The sequence below is a fragment of the Syngnathoides biaculeatus genome, chromosome 22 (assembly GCF_019802595.1).
Source record: "Syngnathoides biaculeatus isolate LvHL_M chromosome 22, ASM1980259v1, whole genome shotgun sequence".
Taxonomy (NCBI): Eukaryota; Metazoa; Chordata; class Actinopteri; order Syngnathiformes; family Syngnathidae; genus Syngnathoides; species Syngnathoides biaculeatus.
Genome location: NC_084661.1, coordinates 9,072,807 through 9,099,028, shown reverse-complemented (window position 1 = coordinate 9,099,028; position 26,222 = coordinate 9,072,807). Strand labels below are relative to the sequence as shown.

At 42.9% G+C, this 26,222-nt stretch overlaps 1 protein-coding gene, 1 long non-coding RNA gene and 1 other non-coding gene across 3 annotated transcripts in view; 2 read left to right on the top strand and 1 right to left on the bottom strand.

The window, feature by feature from the left end:
- fam20cb (FAM20C golgi associated secretory pathway kinase b) overlaps positions 1–26,159 on the top strand; it is a 57,909-nt gene extending 31,750 nt beyond the window's left edge. The window contains exons 5-12 of the mRNA XM_061810274.1: positions 17,241–17,333; positions 22,999–23,114; positions 23,664–23,844; positions 23,923–24,032; positions 24,603–24,684; positions 24,931–24,990; positions 25,093–25,243; positions 25,606–26,159. Of these exons, the coding sequence (XP_061666258.1) occupies positions 17,241–17,333; positions 22,999–23,114; positions 23,664–23,844; positions 23,923–24,032; positions 24,603–24,684; positions 24,931–24,990; positions 25,093–25,243; positions 25,606–25,716 (904 nt within the window). The 3' untranslated portion in view covers positions 25,717–26,159. The remainder of the gene's footprint in view (positions 1–17,240; positions 17,334–22,998; positions 23,115–23,663; positions 23,845–23,922; positions 24,033–24,602; positions 24,685–24,930; positions 24,991–25,092; positions 25,244–25,605) is intronic.
- On the bottom strand, positions 5,719–13,014 carry LOC133495521 (uncharacterized). The gene is made up of 3 exons (XR_009793598.1): positions 12,880–13,014; positions 6,998–7,087; positions 5,719–6,481 (listed from the first exon to the last, which is right to left on the bottom strand). It is a non-coding gene; the product is annotated as an uncharacterized LOC133495521 (long non-coding RNA).
- trnar-ccu (transfer RNA arginine (anticodon CCU)) lies at positions 22,229–22,301 on the top strand. The gene has a single exon. It is a non-coding gene; the product is annotated as a tRNA-Arg (tRNA).
- Positions 26,160–26,222: the final 63 nt, after the last annotated feature.

The following is a 26,222-nucleotide window of genomic DNA, read 5'->3' as shown; positions in this document are numbered from 1 at the left end:
TACGCTGGAGCAGCTGGAAAGCGTTGGCCTCACACTTCTGAGGTCCCCGGTTTGATCCCGGATCCCCCTGTGTGGAATTTGCATGTTCTCCCCGTGCCTGCGTGGGTTTTCTACGGGCACTCCCGTTTCCTCCCACATCCCAGAAACATCCAACATTAATTGGACGCTCCAAATTGCCACAAGGTGTGATTGTGAGTGCGTGTGTTTGTCTCCATGTGCCCTGCAATTGTCTGGCAACCAGTTCAGGGTGTACCCCGCCTCCTGCCCATTGACAGCTGGGATAGGCTCCAGCAGTGCCACGACCCTCATGAGGATACGCGGCTCCGCAAATTGATGGATACTGCCTATTTGAAAAGGGATAATATGAGCTAATTAAATCAGTCAGACTCGACTAGTAATGATACATCGGTTATTTGATTCAAGCCATTGCTTGGTAGATTTTTTTATTTTTATTTTTGTGTGTTACAAAGCTAAATATGAGCCTCAGTTGCTAATACGCTGTCAGGAGTTTATCGAACGGTACAAACAGTCCAGCAGAGCCATACAAAATGACAACACTCGTTTGAATAGGGCAAAATTTATCCCCAGGCGCTCGCACAGAGACGACACAGCCGTGTTCTTGACATCATTCACCAGGCCACCCCTCTTCAAGGCACATATTCCACATTCCCGTTGTTGTCGTGACTTTCAGCTTATTCCTACACACAGTCATGGCATGATGTGAATTCTATGTATAGTGTGATTCTTTATTTTAAAAAATGGTTGTGTTTTTGGCGGCTGCAATGGATTATGGCATTTCATGGGGGGCTTAAAGTGAGTTTCAAGCTTGTTCATGGAAAAATGAACCTTAGTGGAGGTACCGCTGTACAGCACAATAGATGTGTGCTCCTGGCACTAATATTTGCACATATTAATATGAAGGCACAAGCGACGCATACGCCAATGCAAATATATGTTGTTCATATATACACTATCAGACATGCACACGCAGCGAAAAATTTGATCACACTGACTCCTCTCATCTTCAGGCCGTGAGGAAGATTAATTCTGCCCATGTCCAATGTACGCTTATGTGTATTTGTGCAATTAAGATGTGTCAAACTCACCGACATAATCGGCAATGAGAAAATGTTGACACGACGATGATGTGAATGTTTGCAGTATATTTAGCTTTGAAGCAAAAGACTTTAAAGTGGTATATTTTATAACGCCAATACAGTCCGAATTTGTGCACTAGTCTATCACTACCCTATCCCGCTAGCTTGGCTTGACTTGCGACAACCTGTGACGACTTGCCCAAAACTAAATGACCTACTACTTGCTCAATCTCATCTATTCCACATTGGCAATGACATAATATCAAAAGTGAAACGAGACTGTCTTTCTATAGTAATTCCATTTTTGTTCTTCATGGTATACAGTACTGGACAACATATTAACTGTAGTTTTTTTCTTTACCAAAAATGTTTTGGCATAGTACATATTAAAAGTCATTACTGTTCAAAAGCCACGGTTTTGTAATCTAAGGAAAGGAGACCGAGACAAAAATCACTTTTAAACTTATTCCACCATTAGTGTGGTCTATAAAAAAAAAAATAAACAAGTGAAAAAGATGTACTTCACCAAGCATGTACAGCATCTTATGGCCAAAAGGTTTAACCTTGGTTTCATCGGACCAGAACTCATTTTCCAACCTCTGTTTAATAGCCATATTTAAAGGTCAAGTGTCATCCTGATACCCATTCTAAAATAGATAGTGAAATGGAAAATGCATATATCATTATTCACTTCAATGTCTAAACGAAAAAATTATTATGAGCGGAGAGCATGTCATCCATGCGCAAAGTTGCGGAAGTCTCATTCGACATCCAAGTGGTCGACATATAGGCTGCATTTACTGTCCGTGATGTCACCCTGGACATTCGCCATTGAAAACACGCTGTGGCCCCTTCTGTGGGACACGCCCCTTCAGACACGGAAGCTCTTTTCGAAGTAGAGAATGTCTCACAATTGAGTCAATTGTCCGGGGCAATATTATCCTATCGTTTTGAGCCATATTTAGATTATATGCGGATGACTTCTAACACACAACAGACTCCTCGACAGTATGACATTATGTAGCATACTCAGCCGCATGCAATGACAACACCATAAAGCGGTCCGGCTCGGCACCGTGATAAGCCTCCTCGGCGCCGAAGATGAGCCACCCCAGCCGAAGCCGTGACCAGTGGACGCAGCGCCAAAGCCGTGACAGGCAGACGCGGTGCCGAAGTCAGCAAAGTCTGCTGTGTCCCGCCTCGCGGACCAGCACGGCTTCGGCCAGGCTGGCTCATACATACTGCCGCGGCAGCGACAGACTCCCAGATAGTATGTATAAGCCACCCTGGCCGAAGCCGTCTTCGTCCGCGAGGCATGATGCGGCAACCTTCGCTGGCGAGCCGTCACGGCAGCCTTCGCGGGCGAGCCGACATAGCAGCCTTCGCAGACAAGCGCGACGTGGAAGCTGTCCGACGCTCACATCGACACATTTAGCACCCGCGGATCTTTTGTTACATTATGAGAGACGGATTAAGTGGTCCGCCCCAAACGATTATTTTTTCAGTAGCTGTAAACACACCTACCTAGCTGTCATTTGGAACCCATAAAGCTTGGATCCTTTGCACCCGTGCAATCCATTTTTCACGACAAACCGGGTCTCTTTCAAACTTATGAAGGGTAAATCCATCCTCCCGAGTGTTCAAGCAATGTCCAGCAATGCAACGAGCCGGCATTTTGGCTAACACGAAGGAACAACGAGCTACCTTCCCGGAGGTAAAACTAATAGAAACAAACAAGTCTTCTAGAGGACGGTCCTGCGATGTACATCACTTCCTGGTTTTTCTTGAAAACAAATCCCTCGAGAGGATTTTCATTCCGGGAGTTACAAAAAGCTGTATACGTCAAAATCATGTTTTGTGGTGGAAAAAATGCATGGGTCCATGTCGGATGCCATTTTTTCATTAATAACATACTAAAAATCATGCATTTCATGACAGTGGCACTTTAAGGAGGTTTTTGGAGATATTTCCAAACGGTATGTTTGTTTGGCCTCTATTGCCCAGAGAGGTTGAGTCAGGAATCCTGCGTAAAAACTGTGCCAAACAAACACGAGAGTTCATCTGAGATGACACGTTGTGGCGACCCCTGACAGGACAAGCCGAAAGAAACGTACTTTTTCTGGACCAAAAGCCTCAAGGAATTATGGACAGTTTGAATTCGCAGTATGTTTTAGCATAAAACCACCAGTTAAAAAAAAAAAAAAGCAAAAAATAAATATGAGAAAAAAGCGTACCTGAACAATTGAGTTCATCAGAGGCATAATTTGAACAGGGGTGTGTCGACTATATTTATACTATATATCCACTGTATATTCCCAAAGGTTACAGCAGCAGGTTTAACCAACCTCGAGCAATTGTTCCGCGAAATGTACATTTGGTTTATTTTTAGTAAGAGTGCAGGAGAGACCAGATCAACTGTCTAGAATGATGTCACTCATGATTACAAGAACACTTTTTTCCACTCCCTCGGTTACCGTTCACGTCCCGTCCTCTCCTGAGCACACAAATAGGAGAGCATCTCGATAACACCTGTCCTGCAAATAAATCCATCTTCCTCAGTGCCAATGAGAGGGAATCGAGGGAACCAAGATGGAAACCTGCTTCGAATCGCATGCGCATGAATAATGGAAACGGGCCGGAAATTTCCCATCAGGCTCGGCGACAGCCCAGCATCCTCCTGCGCCAGTGGTTGCGAGCAGATGAAGGCCACTTGCGCAGCGGGAGAGGGAGATAGAACTGCAGGGAAATGGCGAACGGGTGAGACGGACGTGCTTTGAGAGCAAAGCGAGGTTGCTGAGGAGGGAGGATGATAATTAGCAATAATTGTTGTTCAGAGAGGGAGAAGGAAAAAAAAAAAGCCAATTCATTTTGGGGTATTTTTTTTCATCACAAGAACTCATCTCCTTATATTTATTTGGTTTTCACTTAAAATGCATTTTTATACCGCACAAATAATTATTTGAACTAGTTTTATTGTGTGAAATACAATACAGCCCTCATGATTTTATTTTTGTTTATACAGTCCCCTCCAAAAGTAATGGAACGCCAATGTCAATTCCTTTGTTTTTGTTGTCCACTGAAGACATTTGGGTTTCAGATCAAAACATGAATATGAGACACAAGTTCAGAATGCCATCTTTTATTATATTTATTTACTGATGGGGGCTTCTAGTTGCTCTATATACTCCTTTAGATTGATTCCTTATCGATGCTTTGAGCTTTGGGATTCACCCTGTGAAAAGTACATTGCTGTTCAGCAAACATCAAGACAAGAGAGCTGTCTGTGGGAGAAAAGAAAACCATTCTGAAGCTGATCAAAAACTATGGCTCAAACATTGGGCTTCGCCAGTCCAAAATTTTGGACCGTCCTGAAAAAGAAATACACTGCGGATGTACTAAGCAACAGACACCGAACAGGTCGGCCAAGGGTATCGACAGCCGTTGATGACAGAAACATTGCGAGAGCTGTGAAGAGACGGCCAAGAACAACAGTCAGTGACATCACTGCCAACCTCCACATGGGAAGGGTGAAAGTATCACATTCCACTGTTCGAAGAAGACTTTGAGAGGAGGAATACACAGGCCATACCACAATATCCAATCCATTCAGCAGCAGAAAGAATCGAAAGGCCAGATCGAATTTTGCCAAGTACAGAGATGAGCCACGGTTTTGGAACAAAGTTTTATGATTTGATGAGACCAAGATTAGTTACCAAGATGAGTTATGCCACCAAAGTGATGGAAAGGTCCAACTGTGGAGAAAGAAAGAAAGGATCTGCTTATTATCCAAAACACATAAGTTCACATCATGTCATGGCTTGAGCTTACATGGGTGCTTCTGGAACTGGCTCACTAGTCTTTATTGATTATGTAACTCATGATAGATGAGTCTACAAAACCTTTTTGTCTGGCCCTTAACAGAAAAATGCATCTTAGCTACCTTGGAGCAGCCCCTATACACACTGTTAGTACAACAAAGGACTTCATCAGGTGGAAAAAAAAATGAAAGGTGTTAAAGTGGCCAAGTCAGTCACCTGACCTTAACCCAATAGAACATGCATTTTACCACCTGAGGAGGTGACTGAAGGAAGAGACATCCAGAACGAAACAAGACCTGAAAAAGGCCAAAGTAAATGTACGGAAAAGCATTTTAGATGAAGAATACAACAGTCTAGGGTTAGGGTTAAGGTTAGGGTTAACCCAAAGACATTGGGTCACAGGCTTGATGCAGTTATTGCAAGTATGAGTTATGCCACCAAATATGAAATGTTATTCATTTTAAATTAGTTTAATGTCTCTTCCAATACGTTTGGGTTAGGGTAGGGTTAGGGTTACTTGAAAAGTGAGGGACTTCAAACAAAAGGTGCTCTGTCCTGATTTGTGTAATACATCGAGATGTAAAAGTACTCTTGGAGGGGACTTAATGGGTTCCTGTGTATAACAATAAATCATGCAAACAATGTACAACAAGATCCATTTTCTGTACAAACTCATTCTAACTCAAAAGCCACAAATGTTTCGTTTTACTTTATCTTGTTTTTGCACAGTAATCATCTGGGAACAGGTTACATTCTGAACTGAATCTGTTGTTTGTTTTTTTTGTGGGTGAGCCGAAGACATTTCATGGGCTCAATACGAAACGGTGTTTTTGAAAATACAAATACTTAGTATTTGGATATAAATAAATGATTTTGTTGTCAGCGAGGTATAGTTTAGGGCCCGCCTGGTGAACTTGTGCTTTCAATCATAGTTCTGATTCAGTCACAGGACCTTAGGGTCACTGGTATTGTGATGGGTTCAGCGTGGTTTGAGCAAAACTTGTCACAACCAACTCTAATTAGCAAAATACATCTGTAACGATCTGCAGACATTATTATGCATGGTGAATATTCACCATCTTTGGCAAGTGTTTTCTTTATTTCCGTGTCATGTTATTCAATACAAATTGATTCTGAACCGTTCCAGATGATGTATGAGCTGTTTTTTTCTATTGGTTTTCTATCGTCGCAAAGTAACTGTGCGGGTAGTAAGTGGTTTGGTAAATTGCGAACTGAAGGTCACGTTTCCGACTCCGCTGATGTCCCTGAGCTCGACACCACTTGTATTTTGTCAATGAATATAATCAGACCTTATCAAAAAGGGAGAGTCTTTAGATACCCTGCAGGTACACCGAATGGAGTTGCTATGTATGTCACTTGTCCCCATGCAGGCAGTGAGGAAATAATGTTAGTTGACCTGCAAAAAAAAAAAAATCCAGGGAGAAACAGCGGATGTATGTGATGCATGTGCACTGTCAATACAGAGCCGTGCTGGCAGCCTTCCCACTGCACTCCAGCGCCGCGGGCTGCAGGCATCAAGTGAAAGAAAGATGGGCCGTGACAGAGCTGTAAAGCAGCAGTTCTGTATTTAGTTACACACTGGCCGCGCTCGTAAGCTGCCGTCGCCGCGCGTCGCGGCAACAAAAGCTGCTTGAAGGTGAACAAGCTTACAGACGACGGGGGAAGAAGTCCAGGCACCTTTTTGGAAGAGTCAAGTGGCCGATTCGTGTGCTTTTAATCAAGGCCGCCTTAAGTGTTCATCTTAAGAATGTCTTATCGTAAGAATCATCACATCACAGGCATTTTATTTGCAAAGATGAGGTATAATAAGCAAAGGAAAAAACCTTGTGTGCTGATGTGTCACTTCAATGTTACTCCACTACAACGACGACAATATAATTTTTTTTTTTTTTTTTACTCTGCCTGCCCACAGACGTCTTGTGGACATTCGCTTATCGGACCGCAGTAAAAGCAGCTTACGTTCAATGTTGGCATAATGCGAATAGGTAGATGCTTCATTCATATTGTCATCAAAAATCAACACGCTCGCTCGCCTGTGACGGCGTAAATCACGGGCTTCACCTTTTGGGCCCAAGCGGGTTTCCAGCGCGGGTTGCAGTCGATGGATCGATGTGGAGTGGAAGACACACACTCAGCAGAGCCAGAATAGCACTGAAAAGGCCACAGCAATCAGTCTTAGCCAAGCATGTCCCATAATCATCCCATAAAGATTGCAACTCTGAAAAGAGGCTATTTTTACAAACTGCCACTGGAGACACTTTCAATATGCAGCAATTAGAGACCAGGTTAAATGACCGTAATGATCCAATCATTGTCTGATTTTTTTCTTTTAATTATTATTATTATTGATTGTTTCAAACGCAGCAGCAAGGCAGAGCAGACTTAAAAAAAAAAGATCATACAGAGGCAAAGGATGACGGATTTTTGTCTTATAGCAAGACTTTCAAGCCTATGTGGGTTGAGGCTGAACCGCAGATTGCCGTCTGGTCAGTTTGAATGGAAAATAAAACGCCCGGATCATGAATGGCTGGCATTCGTCACCACAATGTGGGACTTGGCAATAACACCCGTCATCTCCACCGTCAAGGTTTAGCCGACCCGATCACTTTGTTTGCCCCTAAGAGGAAAAACAAATACTTTTTTTTTTTTTTTTAGCAGACAAGGCTCTTGCGCCTTTCAACAGCGCAGTCAAAACGGTTTAATTTCAGGAGATCATAGCTTCAGTCTTTCAGAGTTTTCGTCAATCTGGGCCGAGGATGGGCAACTTTTGATGATCTCCAAACCCTCATGTTTTATCCATACAGCCTGAGGACCAGACGATGAACGCGCACCCGCTAAGATCTCTCCTGCAATATTCTGTCATGAATAATTCAATCCAATGTATTAAACTGGCATTCATACATGAAATGCGGTTCCTTTACAGCCGCATAATGAGCCTTTTCATTAATTTACTTGGATGAACAGTCTAAAATTTGCACATTAATGAGTAATAATCTTTCCAAAACGTGTTTAGAAAATATTTTATGATTGGGTTAGTGTCGTGTAAAAACATTTCAATGACTCACAGGGCACTTCAATGAAATTTCAAAAGCGCTTGTAAATTCGAGTAGCTTGCTCTGTTAACACCGTTTTGCGTTGAAGTTGACGACAACAGCCTTCGTTGAGCTGTGGGCGATGTCCTGTAATCGTTGGCGGTACGGTAGTGGCGACTCGGTTAAATGTTCCCCACTTCGCTGTGCGCAAGGTCAGCTCTGACGCACCTGACCTCCTTGGCAAACCCCTGAACAAAAAGAACCCGAATCACGGCAAAGTACGATTTGTGTTCTAATCCCTCGCTCAATGTGAATTATGAATCCTCGCCTCTTGAACAGCTTTGCGAGCACAGAAAATGAGATAATGTACAAACCCTCGTGCGTCATATTTCAGAATTTCCTTTCACGGCGCAGTATATACGAGTATGTAACATAACATGATTGATTGTTAGGGAAGCGGGCCTCGTGTTGTTCCGGTTGCGCTTTCTGTGTGGCTGGCGGATCATTGACGGGATTCGTTTAGAAAGATGAATGAACGGCGAAGATTAGGGTTCATCTTTTATCCCATACGGTGAGATTCCCCCCACACCCCCCTCCCCACACACACACACACACACTCTGACACGTGTGTGTAATCTAGCTCTGCTTTAGAAATGGAGATTAGAAAGCAGTCGAGTCTCTTTCATAGCTCATTCTGGGAATTCAGCGATTTATGTTTACATTTCCGTTAAGAGATTCACTTTCAATCGATTCCCCTTGTTTGTCATGTCTTGGCTGCGTGTGTGCGTTTAAACCTTCCTTTTCAAACCACATTTCCTCCTCCACGCACTCTTCGAGCATCTGTCTATACCTGTCTCACCTCACTACTCCCATCCTCTTTTGCAAGCGCCAGGACGGATTCCAAACCTCAATTTCTAATCAAATAGACGGTCTAATTGCCGCAGAACACTTCCTGATTTCCATCTGGCTTTGACGCATCTCAAACCAAATAAAAACGATTGGATCACAGCTTTCGGCATACGAGGCTGCCCTGCCACAGTGTTCTTAAAAAATTGTTTTCTAATACATTCAGATTAAGGCATGTGTTTTGGCATTTTTTATTTTTTCAGGTGGACTTTTCGGAACTCTCTTCGGTGTGAAAACTTCCAGAAATCTATTCAGATTTATTTTTGTCTGTTTGCCATCTTGTACTTGAGCCTAATTAGAGCATTTTTCCTCTCTCAGACTCTGTGGCCTGATTATCAGATGCCTCTAAAAGATAATCCTAAATAATTATCCTGTGCTGTGGGATGTGATAAAAGTGATTTTTTTTTTCCTCACGATCTGTTTGGAAAACGGTCAATTGTTAAATGTTTGGATTCCCTCTGGTACCGTGCTGCCTCTCCAAGGTCAGTCTTGGATGTACGACTTCTGGTTTCGGGCATGAGACTCCCAATTGACTGCGGACATATCGTTATGTGTGCGCTGTGACGTGTTACTAGCGGTTAGCACGTCTACATTTTGTAGCTCGGTGTCGACTCAAATGTCAATGGATCGGCTTTTAAAAGAAACGCTTTCTGTATATGAAAATAGCCGCAAAGAGAGTGTCAAGATGGGACGAGGCGTGGAAACGCGTACGCTGTAAAGTGCAGATAAGGAGAGAGCGCGGGCTGTCATTGTATCTTGATCAGATTACGTCGAGATGATAGCTTCATTTTTAAGACCTGTTTATCCGCGCCGGGTATTTACAGGGTAGCATGACCAACAGCTCCCGGTGCGTTTGTGCGCGGGTTTACACGCGCACGCCTCTCCGTCAGGGATTAATGCACAGAATGACAATACAAATCCATTTAGACGTAGATTAATGGCGCACGCCTTCCTGTCCCCCCCCCCCTTTACCCCCATCTCCCCCCGTCATCTAAAAAGCCTCTCAATAACAATCTACTCGAGCATCCTTCTTCCAGCATCCTCCTCCTCCTCTCACAGCTCATCATGGTGTCTTGCCACATGCTAAAGCTCTAATAGAAGTGCTTTGCTGGGTGATTTTCATTCAGGGCTATTCTTTTTGTGGCACTCTGTCCTCTTTGAAGTGGCGGAATAATGAAGGCGCATTTTGGTGTATGTACGCGTGTGTGTGTGTTCTGGGGGTGTTTAGTCAGGATGTCTGCATTTATGCATGCAGTTGGCCCCTCAGGAGACGGAGGCTAAACTTAAACAGGATGTAGTCTCTTTTGAAATAGTCTGTACTGCATAATTCATTTTTTTTGATACTGTGTTCATTCCTACTTATTGTGCTTTTGTCTTGACAATTGGGTTGTGGAGCAGCCAGGATGCATAAATATATATATATATATATATATATATATATATATATATATATATATATATATATATATATATATATATTTAGTGTACACTGACGTGAAGCATCAGTTTTTCAACATTTAGCTGAACGGGAGGAAATATTATAACAAGATTATGATGTATATATGTGGTTCATGGGAGAGTTTCTTTCCTGTTCTTGAATATTACTGTGACATTTCTGTATTTTCATCAGAAACAAAAGAAGGTACACCGCATAAAAAGGCAGTACAGAACACAATCTCTTTTTCTCTGCGGAACACACCCTCAGCTATTTGCTGAAAAAGTCATGTAGTTGCAGAATTTATGAAGATGTTTCGTCTTTCTGTAATGCCCCAATACTTTGGCGCCTTGAGGTACGAGTAGAATTTGTACCATGTCCATGCCCATAACTCAAAACACTCATCTGATATCATCTTTCCCTATTGAAATTAGCTAAACTGATATGAATCAGTCGGCACGGTGGTTCAGCTGGTAAAGCATTGGCCTCACAGTTCTGAGGTCCTGGGTTCAATCCCAGAGCCGCCTGTGTGGAGTTTGCATGTTCTCCCCGCACCTGTGTGGGTTTTCTCTGGGCACTCCAGTTTTCTCCCACATTCCAAAAAACATGCAACATTAATTGGAGACTCTAAATTTCCCCTAGGTGTGATTGTGAGTGCGGCTTTTTGTCTCCATGTGCCCTGCGATGGGCTGGCAACCAGTTCAGGGTGTACCCCGCCTCCTCCCCGTTGACAGCTGGGATAGGCTCTAACACGCACGCAACCCTCGTGAGGATAAGCGGGAAAGAAAATGGATGGATGGATATTAATCCATTCCAGCCTTCTCCTTCCCCTAAACATTTTTGTAAAGTATTTTAAGAAGAAAAATAACACCATTATATTCTACTTGTGAAAAACATGCAACATTGTTTTTTTTTTTTCTTGTTGTTGCTTCAATTCAATGGACATTGTGCTGCTCCTTCTTTTGTTCATTCCTTGGCCATTTTGAGTACTACATACTGCAGATAGTGTAAGTCCATGGTATAAAAAATAAATGCTTGTGAGCAGCCACGAGACAAGCAGCTGCAATCTTTGTACGATTTTGCTATTAACACACAAACCTTAAATGCCTGTAAAATCTTGCACAACAAACAAATTCATGAAAAAAATCAATTGTCTACTCGTACGAGCCACGCTGGTCTTCTCCTGAATACTAATATTCCATTTGCACTATTCAAGTCGAGTTTTTAGGACAAGTGAAACGTAAAGATAACTCCAGAGAATTTCATACGGTATTTGTAAATTGGTGGATATTTTTTTTTAACTGAATCCTGTTGGACGATCTGAGAATCACTTCTGTCAGTTGCTGCTTGATTTTTATGATTCTATTTTTCCCCGCGATGCAATTCCAAAAGGTCCGTCAATGTCCATATCATTTTGGACCCAAGTACGTCTGGACTGACTCTTGAGTCGCACTTCCCGTGTGTGTTTGAGTGAGTGTTGTGCTCCCTGGGAGGAAACAGCTGTCGTTGTGTATAGCAGTCCCTGACTCTGAAGGGGTAATAGAGTAAGGAGTGGGAGGAGGAGGAGGAAGAAGAGCATTGTAGCGCCTTGGGAGCTATGACAGCCCGACGCTGAAAATCTATGACAAACACACACACCTGGATCGCACTGTGAAGGTTATTTCGAGAGCCCCCAGGCTTTTGTATTGTGCTTTTCAAAAACCTCGTGTGTGTGTTTTTTTTTATCTTGTTGCCCTGCTGTTTTATTAGATTATCAATTTATGGATTTTTTTTTAAATGCAAACACATTAAACGGTTCTTGCCTTTCTATTTGCCATTATGTATGTAATTCAATAATCAAATCAGCCTTTAAATGTAGACACGGAAAGCGGTAAGTGCTTTTAAACATTGCCCTTTTGAGCTCGCGTCGCAGTCGTACATGAATGCCAAAATGTAAATGGAAGAAACATCAACTCATAATTACTCTCATTCCACTGCTTTCCTCCTTGATCATTCGCTTTTTTTTCTTTCCTTTCAAATGCGATACGTTTGATTCCTTTTTCCTTCCATTCATCTTGCTTTATTCTTTATGTATATTATTGACGTTTCCCTTTTTCTTGTCGCCGACGGCGGCATGATCCAGCACCTTTCTCTCCCCGTCAACGATGCTTTCCATCATTCCCCTCTTTCTCTCCTTGTTTCTTTTCCTCCCTCCCCTCATCACGTCCACCTCCACTCGCATAAACCAAATGTCATCCCGACCATGTGCAGAGCACTTACTCAAAACACAATAGCCTGTCACGCCCCCCCCATTTGGGCAGCAAATCCACACCGCAGACATAAAATTACAGTGCAGCGCCACAGCGGCGACACCGGCAAATAGCCGCACTGACGGTTGGACGCGAAGGCAAATTTTGTCTTGCCTGCTGGGTGAGAAGCATTTAGTCACTTTATCAAATGTCATTGCTGAAAAGGTCAGCCTTCACACTGGCGCGGCTCGAGATAAAACAATGCTCCGCCTCCTCTCATTGCCGCCTTCCCCGCTGTGATGATGCCGTGCTATCTTAGCCTCCCATGCATTTACAGCTCACCTTCATCCTCGTGTCCCTTCAACGGTACGTGCGCTCAAACGACGCCGTTTCGGCCTGGAAGAGAGAGCCTCGGGTCCTGTTTTTACTGCAGATCTTGTTCCCGCGTTTTGACTACGAGCCTGATCGATTGATGGCTTGACTTTGAAACTTCCCTCCAGAAGTACAACTTCACAGCCCGGAAACCGGATAAAAGCGATCGCAAGGTTATCCGTGAGGTCCTATGGAGGCTATCTGAAGTTGATACTGTTCCACTCCAGTCGTATAGGTGGCAGTAATGAGTGTTAACCTGATTAGTATCATTCTACAAAATTTTATCTTTGCGATTGTGGTTTTCAGTGGTGTGCAACTTGAATGCATCACAAAGACTCACATAACTAAATAAGCTAACCTCAATATTCCCTTTTGTTATTCCACCGCAGTACAGTTAAATTAATACCTGGGCTAGCATGGCGGGTTCTTGGTTACGCAATAACCTCGCAGTCAAGAGTTCAAGTGAACACTGCTACCAGTTCACAGGTGACCATAACGCGGTCATGTGCTTCAGAAAATAGGATGAAGATGAATACCCTGCTGACATTCCACGATTGTTATTTTAGGTCGAATTTTCATGCTGCTGTTTTCAGGCCAGTATCACATGCACTCAACTGTACTTGCAGGTATTTTTCTCCACATGCGTCGCTTTCATGCACCTTGAAATTCTCACAATGTGGTGTGTTTGCCGTTAGACCTGCAAACCCCCCACTGGCTGCTGCGGGGCCCCTCGGATCTTGGAAGCACAGCCAAGAAACTATCTGTCCAGCTAGTGTAAACTATGTGTTTACCGTGACACCTCCCCACCCAGCCCGGGGGTCACCCAGGCCACTCCGGGCCCAGTATGTCTCACCTGCTGTCATTGATCACAGCTCTGACGTTCGAACCAACAGGCAGTTGTGTAATGGCGCCACGCTGTGCGTGAAAATATGTTTTTTTTTGGTCTTGAACACTTAGCTGTGTGACTGTGGTGCAAAATTGCTTATCACAGGGCATACATTTACGAACAGTTATTTGATGTTCGATTAAATGCGTGTTATGCAAGTCAAGGTACCGCTTTATTCAAGCAAAGTGGGTCCATTCAGAGAATGAGCAAGTGACAGTCCTTTCTGTTTTCCCCAGTTTGTCACAAACATTTTTGGAGCCAAGAGTTTACTATGTGGTCATGCATTTATATGTTCCCTGCGACCAGTTCATAACACGCTAGGACATAAGGAGTCCTGTTATAGAATTTGTACTTGTCCCAGTTGCCCACGCCCCATTCTTGTCCAGAAATAACATTTTCTCATTTTCTGGCCTGGGCTGTTTTTTGTTTTTTTTCCCCCAAGTGTTGGAGTGTGAGGTGTTGGCTGCCTGCTCTGAAGAACTTTATTGATTAAAATTGAACATGGCTCCCCATCCACAGTTTATCCAGCATCTCTTGACAATGTGTAGCACTTTGCTCTTAATCGTAGCACCATTTTCCTCACACGCCTCATTGCAATGCTTTTCCGAACAACGTTGTGTGGGCGTGAATAAACCAGATAGCGTAATACTCTTGTATTTTGTCTCTCTGGAGACGTGCTAAGTACAAGAGAAGCATTTCAGGACTGCCATTCAAACATTGCTCGACAATGTTTGTTTTTGCTTGTCCTCCAGAGAGCTAAACAGCTCGGCGGTTAAGTACACATATGCAGTGTTTTGTCTGAAAATGTTCTTAATCGAGTGATTTGCATCATTCAGTCGAGTATAAATATTTCTTTTGAGGCAATCAAGAGTTCTGAATTCTGGCAAACCTGGTTTACGTGATGGTGATCTGATTTGTCGTGATGCGTTGATTACATTTGACACACAATTAGTCCAAGGAACCGCCTTTGTGTTGTTATTGTCTCCACGTGAAGCTGTCATGGCCACTTTCGATATTGCGCTCTAAATGACGTTGTCCATTTGTGCTGCTGTAAGTGGACACTGCTCCCAATATCCGTCACTATCGTTTTTCTTCACTGTGGAGTGAAGCGGTCCAGAATGAAAGCGATACGATCAAAAAGATTCTGTTTAGCCTTTGGTGACACCGTCGGTACATTTTAGTGCTCGCGACATCTTCTCAATTCAGGATTAAATTGCAACCAAACTGATCTATTCTCCATCGAAATGACTAACGCGATTCATTTTTGTACACTAGTACAGTACAGTGTTCCCCCATTTTTGTAATTGATTCAGCTTGTTGGATTTTTTTTTTGTGTGGCATCTTGGAGCTAATGAACTATGGTGAAGTGAGTTAAAGAGTTTCGTTTAGAATCTATAGGCACAACTATTTTTTTTAAATCTTTTTTTGTTATATTTGTTTGTTATCACTGGTTTTCACCTGTTGTGGTCGAGTCTTGAATGTATCCCCTCGATAGATGGCAGTTCACTATCTTGCTTTGCGAGTGTAATGCGGATTTGTTCATATGATATGCGAACAATGCATCTATCCATCCATTTTCTTCACCGCTTATCCTCACGAGGGTCACAGGGAGTGCTGGAGCCTATCCCAGGTGCCAACAGGCAGGAGGCAGGGTACACCCTGAACTGCCTGCCAGCCAATCGCAGGGCACACATAGAGACAAACAGACACACTCACAATCACACTTAAGGGCAATTTAGAGTGTCCAATTAATGTTGCATGTTTTTGGAATGTGGGAGGAAACCGGAGTACACTGAGGAAACCCACGCAGACAACAGGGAGAACATGCAAACTCCACACAGGCGGGTACGGGATTAAACCTGGGACTTCAGAACTGTGAGACCAACGCTTCACCAGCTGACCCACAATGCCACCCTAACAATAGATATGATCATTCATTTTATATACAATAGTTCATGTTTATTACATATTTATTACACTACATATTTATTACATATTATATATAATTTCTGATTCTAGCTGTGTTCGTTAGGAGGGGGTGGACTTATAGTAGATCGGAAGTGTTCTCTTTTTTGTTTCATACAGAGCTGTGCAATAAATGCAAATAGTTCATATGAGTGTTGCATATGAGCGCAGCAACATCAGCTCCCAGTGGGCGTGGCTGGCATGTGTTAGCGATTTTTGTTGTTGTTGTTTGGACCCTATGAACTCTGCCTAGCAACAACTGAGTGATAAAACAAATGACGTGATCGGGAAAAGGAATCTGAGGCAAAGTTACGTTTTAAAATCAAACAAAATCTTGAAATATCACGAGTTGGAGCACACATGGCATCAGATCCTGGTCCTGATAGTTCGACGCTCAACTGTTCATGTCACAAGTGAAATGATCGCCAGGATGCCAGCGAAAGTGAAAAACTTGCAAAATGCAGGGGAGAGGAAGAAATGGAGAACTTTTGAGCGGATGACTGTGCTTCTGGGCACCACATCGGGATTGTTAATGACTGGTGCGTATGTCAGTTACACAGCTGCGAAGGGAGCGAGCCAGCCAGCTGAGGGGAAGAGAGGAGAGGAACGAGAAGAAAGAAATGAGGAGAGAGAGGGAGATGCGACAGAGGGGGAAAGGGAGAAGTGGACAGATATGAGGTACTCGGCTCTGCACGCATTCTGTAAGTGGAGGAAGCAAAGAGGGAAATAAAATTTAAAAAGAAGGAACAGAGAGAAAGAGGATGCCAAGATATTTCCAAGGCTTCTCATCGTCATCCAGAAAGAAGAAGAAGAAGAAGAAACGGCCAAGGATGTCGGCCAAATCTTTGCAATTCTTGCTTCTGCGCAAGGCGTTTACTGTGGTCAATTTAAAAAGAAAAAAAAATGGAGGAAAAAATACTGCAAAGTGGAGCTCATAAAAGGGAAAATAACTCAAATAGCACACAGTCTTGTTCGATTTTTATGCATCTGTCCTGCGCCGGCGTTCTGGCTTCTGTTCCATCAGCACTGGCTTTTCAAGTCTTAAAGAGGTTCTTTCGCTGCTTGTGAGAGCTTTAAAATTCGAAAGTGTGCAGGAAGCATTTTTTTTTTTTTTTTTTGGGAAATGGATCAGAGTCAGACGGAAATAAGTACACAGCGAGAGCAGGAGTGGACGCTTGAGCAGGAGGGTTGTGACCTTGAATTGTCCTCGCTCCTTAAACTCCTCGAACTGCTTTGATTGGGGCTTGGTTATTTCTACAAAGGGGAAAGAATATCAGTACACAGGTGTAAAAATACACTTTTGAGTCCTTAACTGACCTTCTGGAGAGAGGATATTGTGTTGGAAAAAGCTCAGAGGATCAGAATCGCACACGCTGCCAAGTATTTTTGCATTTGCATTTTTAAACGTATGCTATTTTGTTAAATACATGTTGTTGAACTCATAATATGTCGTGTAAACATATGTTTTGTGTCCCTTTAGGCAGACACGTGAACAGGAGACGCCCCCAGACTTCTTCTATTTTTCCGACTTTGAAAGACACAACGCTGAGATTGCTGCCTTTCACCTTGACAGGTAAGACGGCGCATCGAAATGCAAAAATAAATAAATAAAATTCCGGCCTCTTATCCAAACTCTGAAAACATAAACATTGTCAGTTCTGTGGCTAGTAAATGGGAAAGTGAGTTAGACTTGTTTGAGGGTCACTTCTCTATGAGGTTTTGACAACAGGCCCCTAAATTTGGAGAACTTTAGACTTGTTAGAGTTCAGGCTGCAATAAATGCAATATTGACGATTTTAACAGGTGGTCTTAAACTCAATTACCTTGGGGCTGCTTGAGGGGCCGCTTGAGTTAAACTCCTGGGCCGCAATTTAGAAATGTAAAAAAATCCAATCTTCTCAAACATCTTTATTTTTGAATAAAAAATAAGATAAACGCGGATGCTGGTGTAAAATCGTTGTGTCCAAAAGTACTAATAAAACTCCACGGCAAGACAGCTGTAACTTTCAGTCATTGAAAAATGTGTCTGTGCTTGCATCAAACCTGGTCGATGTCACGCCCCTAAGGTTCGTCAGCTCCGCACACAACACTTTAAAAGTGGCATTCATATAAAACTCGAGGGCCGCCTAACATTAAACTTCCATATCAAAGTGGGAGCCACAAAACATTGTCCTGGGGGCCACAAATGGCCCGTGGGCCTCCAGTTGGAGACCCTTGGTGCAAACCAATTGGAATGGTGTAGCGGCCATTAAGGACATCGTGTCGTACGTTCTGGGATACCGAACACCTCAAGACCTTCTGGAAATTTGGACCGTTCGGTTGACCAAGTTTGCACCGTGAACTAAATTCGAAATCAGAAGTGTGCAATCTGACACCAGTGAGGCAGTCGGCGGCGATGAATAAGCTTCCGTTCCGTTTCCGGTTCCACCATGATACACGTGTCCCCAAAGCAGTCCTTCTTGCACAAAAATGTCTCTGGTTTTGGCGACAAGAAGGTCAAGTCGAATCTTTGCCGCTTTGGAGGGACAACGTTCTGTTCGACGTCCTGCCGATTCTACTAGCGCCCTGATTGCTAATCTGCGCCTCCTCATGTCAGCTCATTAACCACCTGGCCGGGGACACAACAAATCTGCAGAACACTTGATGTCAAGGGCACCTTTGCCTTTGGATTATGACCTTTTTTTTTTTTTTTTTTTTACATAAAGACTAGAATACTAATGTCGGAATTAGGTTTTTTGAGCTGCTGGACAGCATTGCTTGAATTTGCATAAACTAATGCAAATCCCAAAACACTGAATTTGGTTGCTGGACAGATACCGCTGCTGAGGTTCTCACGAGCAAAGTAAAGAACCCTTCTCAGGGTAGGGACAGCCTTTATGCAACTTCTCTATTATGACATAACTCCCTTGCAATGGGACTTTAATTCAGGGTTAGGGTTGCCAGATCAGGATTTCTACTTCCAAATCCGAATATGGCGAACTGTCCTGCTTGGTGGAAAACATTAATGCAGGTTATACTGTTACCTAAGAGCTGGGTGATATAGCCATATTAAGTATTTTTTTCCCCCAAATTAATCACTGTTTTTGCCTTTTGCTTGAAGAAAAAGCAAATAACAATGACTTTATTCAAAACTAGTTTTGTGTTTTGTTTTGTCCCCATCTGTCTATTGCGTTATTTCTTATGATACCGAGAAAGGTTTTTTAACTGTTTTTTTCAGCACTTTTTTGCCTCCCACTTCAGCAACTTGCATTAACTTCCACAGATATTCTTGAAATATGTTATTTTTTTCTTTCCAGATATGCAAAAATAAATGCTTCCTCTTGGTAAAATGTCATTTCTGTCAAAACCGTCTCAATAAATGAACATTTTACAATTTCGCATTGTATGCAGTCAAACTAAATGACTCGGCTGGCCAGTGTGGCTTTTCTTGAAGGGTAGGCTGCAACACCCGCAGCACGTGATGCAAAGGCGAACAAAGTTGTGAGGGATGGGGGCGGAGCCTTGCTGAAAATAGCGGAAATCTGTAAATAATTGATGCCCCCCCCAAAGGTTTATAATTGCCTGGAGATGCGATTAGATGCAACCAAATAGCTACTTTTTGTCTAGATGAAGCTCCTCAATTCACGCTGGTATCAAAATGTCACAAGATGCTGGCACAGCACTCCCATCATCTAAATCAGGGGTGTCAAACTCAATTTTCTCATGGGCCACATTGTAGTTCTGGTTTCCCTCAGAGGGCCGTTATAACTGTGAAACCATAAAAATCACTTATCGCCTCATCATATTGACACGTGAAATTTATGAACTACTTTTGGAATCAGAAATCAAGGGTAATGTGTTTTTCAACTATTGTCGATGTTTGCTAATATAAAAAAAACTTGCATTACCTCACCATTATGATTTATGATCAGACAATTTGAAATTTTGGTACAGATTCGAATGAGAATCACAAAAGTTGACATACATGATTTGCCTTCGCGGGCCACATAAAATCATGTGGCGGGCCGGATCTGGCCCCCGGGCCTTGAGTTTGACACCTGTGATCCAAGTAAAGCACTTCAATTCACTTCAACATAGTTCCAGATGTTGCCAGAGTGATACTTTTATTCTGTTTGGCAGAAAATTGGTGAGTTTTTCCAGTGAATAACAGAGGATTGGGCTCCACTGAAGAATTTCCCCAAATAGGCAAATTCGAAGTCGCTGAGCCGTACGGTTTTATTTGCAGATGGGTTGGGTGGTGGGGGGTTACCATTCCACATCACAACAAGGCAAAAAGTAGCAGGGATGGAACGCATTCCTTTCTCTAATGCAGAACACCCTGAGCAGAAGCTCTTGTGTCTTGCTGTCTTTTATTTCAGTCTGAATCCATTGAGTCCTTCCACGTTTTCCACTTTTGCCGCTTTTATCCTCCTTCCCTTTTCACTTGCCTCCATCAATCTTGTTTCCCGGCGCTGTACAGTGAAGCCCCGAGCCCGCAGAGGCCATTTGTCAGCGAGAACGAATGCGGCCCTCCCACAGCAAGCATCCGAGCGAACAAAGACTGCATCCTCCCTACTTAGCCGAGCGGCACGCTTCTTGACTCTTCCTGCTGGAGGGAAGCTTTGTTAAAAAAAAAAAAAAAAAAAAAAAAAAAGACAGGAAGCATCAGGAGGCTACAAAGCATTGCTAGTGTGTGACTGTCTTTGTTTTGTTTTGCTTTTTCCATCCCGGCACAAGACGAGGGTGAGGTTACAACACTTGTCCGCTCGCATGTGCACCATCACGGCGGGGGCCGCTCACTCGCTCGCTCGCTCGCTTCCTTCCTTGGGGCGCAGTGACACACTCCTGCATAAATTGCATTAGCGGCAGCTTTTGTCAACAGTCTGCTACACATCTGGCGCTCTTCTCTACACAACACGTCCTGGCAACATATGTGTGTGTGGGTGAAAGGGAAGGGAAGGGAAGGGAAGAGGAGGAAACCAAAGGCACGAAAGGCCCTGTGCCCATTCTAAATATAAGCCAGCCATGGTTTGCCAAAAGCAGCACTTTATTTTTTTTTTCCTCCCTTATTTTGTCTGTTCTAAATTAGACCGGAGCGGTTGCTGCTGGTGTTGCAGAGCGAGGCTGCACTGCCTCCCAAGGGGGGGCCTGTATAGCCGCACAGAGCCCCCTTTTAAAGCGGCGCTAACAGCCAACGCCGCTTCTCTTATGGGCTACGCTGCCATTAACACCCTTCGTTATGTGATTGGATTCGCTTCAGGTGGAAAAAAGAAAAAAAAAGAGCGAGCAGTCAGAAGGTGCAAAAACAAAACTTTAAATACTGTGCAACATCTTATAATGAACCATTTATTATGCATTTATAACAGGGAGTGGGCGTGTTTATTTTTACTTTATTTTCATATAACGATATTTTTTCTGAAAATATAGAACTAATTGGTGATTTTAATGTTGGAAATAGAAATGATTGTTTTCAAAAATAGATATAAAACAAATATTTTAAAAAAAGGTTATTCTATAGATTTAAAAATATATACACCCTAACTCTTTGGAAAAGAAAAAAATATTTATTTTCCTAAAAAAATATTCAACTTTATTCTCATATTACAACTTTAATTTAAAAAAAATCCACATTTTTTAAAATATAAAAAAAAACTATTTTCAGAATTATTCCACCCTGAAAATATAGTACAACAAAGACCCAATTTTCCTCACATTGCAACTTTCACTCTTGAAAATATCTGATGTTTTACCTGGCAAGTACACAACTTTATTCTCGTAAAATTCCAATTTTAATCTCATGTGGTAATGTTTTTCTTTTCATTGCGACCCGAATATATCATGATGCCTGTTGTATTCTGCCCAGCAACAGATGTGTGCCTGACCAAGAAAAACAATTTGAGTGATTCTGTTTATGTGATTCTTGTTCCCCGTATTTATAATTTTAGTAATGCATCATTACTTGTTGTTGTTTTTTTTGTGTGTTTCAAGTGGTTGGTTGCTCTTTTATTCCTCCAACCCTTTCCCCGGCACTTTTCCCATCTTTATTCTGGTCTGTCCTGTCCTCCTTTTGACCCCTCAGGCCCGGTCCATTAGCAGTTGTCAGGGGATATTAATTGTTAAAGAGTCAGCGCCGATGTCGCACTGAAGACCACAGATGCGTAAAAACCGACATTTGGGCCGCGCGCATCCGCACACAAAGCCAAAGGAACTCATCTCAACAATAGCCCACAACCTGAGTTTCCTTTTCGCATGTGTCGGATGAACCACAAAAGCCTTAACGCTCGGTGCATTAAATACAATTTCCCAGAACGGACGGCGAAGTTAGACTTTGCCGGGCGTTTCACATCAGGATGTTGTGTGCGGAGAGGTTAAAAGCCGCGTGATGTGAAATGCTGGCTGCACAATAACCGCGGGGTTGCTTCGCTTCCTCCCGGTGCAGCGTAGCCACGCTGCCCCCTAGTGCCATCCTCCTTCACTGCACCACGACGTGCCCCAGTGGCCTAATGGATAAGGCACTGGCCTCCTAAGCCAGGGATTGTGGGTTCCAGTCCCATCTGGGGTGACAAAATAAATGGAAAAGTGTTGTCAATAGGCTGTATGTAACTAGGTAGATTTTAATTTTATGATAATTTGCAGGAATTGATCAACTCTTGTCCATGTTTATTTCTGTCTGAATCACAAACATGTCTGGAATGACTGTTTGACAGTTGTCCCAAAAAAAAAAAAAAATATATATATATATATATATATATATATATATATATATACTCATCATCACACATATACCCTCATTTTCATATGTACAACCAAGAAAAAGAAGAACCAGAACAGGGATTTAGAAAGAATCATTTTAATCTAGGAAGAGAAATAATAATTAATAGTTTTAGAATTAAATAAAGTGGGGAGTGTAATATTGACATGTACAGTATGTGTATATAATGTATACTCAAGATTTCAGTGTATTGATTCGCTTAACATAATTGCACAATATCTGTATTGCACTTCTATAGGAATGAAAACCATTTCAGTATCTGATGTTAACTACAGCATCAGATTAATACACTGTACTTTATGTTTATTTGTATAAACATTGTGATCAAGAATTGGATTGCGACATTTGAACAGCATGTGCCGACTATAATATTTTGTCCGACAATTTAGTCTTATTATTTCATTTGTTTTGGAATCGTTGAGTCATTTAATCCCAGACCGATGATGATGACGTGATAATCCCGCGTCTGTCCTTTGGGGTCCTGCAGGATTCTGGACTTTCGCCGCGTCCCTCCCGTGGCCGGCAGACTCGTCAACATGACCAAGGAGATCCGAGATGTCACGCGGGATAAAAAGCTCTGGCGGACCTTTTTCATATCGCCAGGTAGGGAACACCTCGACTGGCTTAGCGAGGTTATAGAAAGCAAAAATTTTTATCATAAAATTAATTCAACTGACCAAAATACGCAATATTGAGGGAGTTCATTAAATGGAGACTAACTGGAAGCGTGCTCGTATCAGAGCGCAGCACTTAACGAGCTATGCAATATTTTTTCTTTTTTTTTTTGGTCACGAGCACGTGGGGGAGCGTCTCGTGGGATTGAATTTACTCACAGTCTCAGCAATTAATACAAGTGGCTGAATTCCCCAAGGGGTCATTAATTTTGTCCCTTGTAAAACGGATGCGCTTGAAATTCTAAAAGAGCAAAAAGAGCAGAGCCATGAAGAAGTGAATTTCAATAGGAGATTTTTTTTATGGGGGGGCATTTTAGCTCATAATCACGTTTTACCAATTAAAGAATCACATTATGGTTATATATTGTGTATGTATATTCGCTTATTGGTTACTTCATGAGGTATAACTGTGGAACTTTGTAGTAATCAATGCAATGTCCATTTGACTGTCAAAATGTACATGATACTTTTTCCGCAGCCAACAACGTGTGTTTCTACGGGGAATGTTCGTACTACTGCTCCACGGAGCACGCCCTCTGCGGCAAGCCCGACCAGATCGAAGGATCCCTGGCCGCCTTCCTCCCGGACCTTGCCCTCGCAAAGCGCAAAACCTGGAGGAACCCGTGGCGACGCTCCTACCACAAACGCAAGAAGGCAGAGTAAGAACATCGCCTCTATTTTGCGAGGCATAGATAACATCGGTAGTGGTCCATAAACACGGAATTTGTGATACTCAGGTGGGAAGTGGACCCGGACTACTGCGAGGAGGTCAAACAGACTCCCCCCTACGACAGTGGGACCAGACTTCTGGACATAATGGACATGACCATCTTTGACTTTCTCATGGGTCAGTTGGACATTTTTTAAGTGCTAAATTATACATCTAACCCATCTAAATACATTTGAATATCATACACTTCATTTGCTAAAGTCGCTTGATTCAAAAACGAAAAACTCGTACATCGGACAGATTCATTGAAAATACTTTTCAGATGACCATGATGAAAATCTTTTGGATTGCTCCTTACATCACAATTTTTTGAGATTGCGGAGATGTGGTAAATAAAATGAGAGTCTGTCTTGTTACTTTACTATCCACATACCTGAGTGTATTGACATCAAGTGGCCAACCACTCCTTTTGAAGCCAACACCTGACTTTTGATCCTTCTCCCCTTCGCTTCAAGATACACATCCCTGGGGAATGTCTCCATCTTGTGGGTCACCACAAGATAGTTCTTTTTCCTCTTTTTGTTATAATCATCCAAATTATTGTTTTGTGCCTGAACATAACATATAGTTGACTTTTTGGAGTGTGCTACTGACATGAATTACATGTTCCAAGATATTCTGATTGTACATAGGCACACGTTTGGAGAAAAGTACATAATATTTCCTGTTTCTCACTTTTAATTACAGGAAACATGGACCGGCATCATTATGAGACGTTTGAAAAATTTGGAAACGAGACTTTCATCATCCACCTGGACAACGGCAGGGGGTGAGAAGTCCAGTCGGCCATCAGCATATTAACATGAAACCGCACAATTTGGTTGTTGCTTCGGCCGCGTCTAATACAAAAGTAGTGCTTTGCCGCCATCTTGCGGCATCCCAGGGCGTCAAAGATTTTGACAATTTGCGCAAATAGCGCATTACGATCCTTTTGTAACAGCTAATTCTAAAAAAGGCACTTCAAAACAGCGTTCAAAGTTGCGTTAACGGTATTTGCTTGTTTGTCTCTTTTCAGGTTTGGCAAACACTCCCATGACGAGAAGTCCATCCTGGTTCCACTGACGCAGTGCTGCAGGTAAAATGAGGCGTGCGGGGGCTGAGCGCACGTACGCGCGCTTGCGTGGGTGCGAGTTGTGAGCGAATGTGCGCTTGGGCTAATCGGCCGGATATTGTGCAGGGTACGCAAGTCTACCCACTTGCGTCTGCAGCTGCTGGCTAAGGAGGAGTACAAGCTGTCCACACTGGTGGCCGAATCCCTGGTGAGGGACCGTCTCAGTCCCATCCTCATCCAGCCCCACCTGAACGCCATGGACCGCCGACTGCGCCAGGTCAGCGCTTCCCGCCGACTGCGTTATTTATCGCACCGTTGTCGAGTTTCATCTGTTTGACATATTACACAGGTTTCATTTAGGAGTTCATTTCAAAGTCTTTCAGAATCATTGAACACATTCAATACCTCCCATGAAGACTCTATTGCTTAAAGCCCAAGTGTCATCCCTATAAACATTCTAAAATAGATATTGTAATGAAAAATACATATAACATTATTCACTTCAATGTCTATACGAAAAAATAAATGTGAGCGGAGAAAGTTGCAGAAGTGTCATTATACTCTATACTCTATGCTCTTTTTTCATTAATAACACACTAAAAATAATCCATTTCATGGCTTTAATTTGTTGCCGCGTAGGTTCTGCAGGTGCTGGTTGAATGCATTGAAAAGGAGGGCTACGGCTACGTGGTGGAGAACGACCTCCAGGGGAGCCAGTGGACAGAGCACAACGGGCCCAGGCGGAGGTAGCTGGCCTGGGGACCTTAGAGGCTGCATGGCACTGGATTTGGGGGAGGATTTCACTTGGCTGCTGATCCCAAGTGAAAGGATTGCAGGCCCAGCCGCCTAAAGGTCAAAAACTAGCCCACGCAACAGAACTTGAACGCAGGTGACGACATGCGGATCCTTGGTTGAGCTGGGTTCGAACCACGTACCTTGAGTTGGACGTACACCTTGTCACCTCAACCTCTTGGGGGGAGGGGGGACACAAAAAACCACCAAGTATCACTGCAGCCAGACTAAACCCACTGGAGCACAAGCAGACCGTTGAAAGTCTTGTAAGAGACGCTTTGTCTTTGTCTCCTTCTGGACCTTTTCTTTTGAATTCAGTGAATTCCGAGGGACTTGCCGCCACTTTCCAAGCTGACAAATGTGTTTCTACGTACTGATGACATCACAAGCATTCAATTGAGTTGCCCTGGGGGTGGGGGTGGGAGGGGGGGTTGTTATTTCTTATCTTAAATATACAAAACATG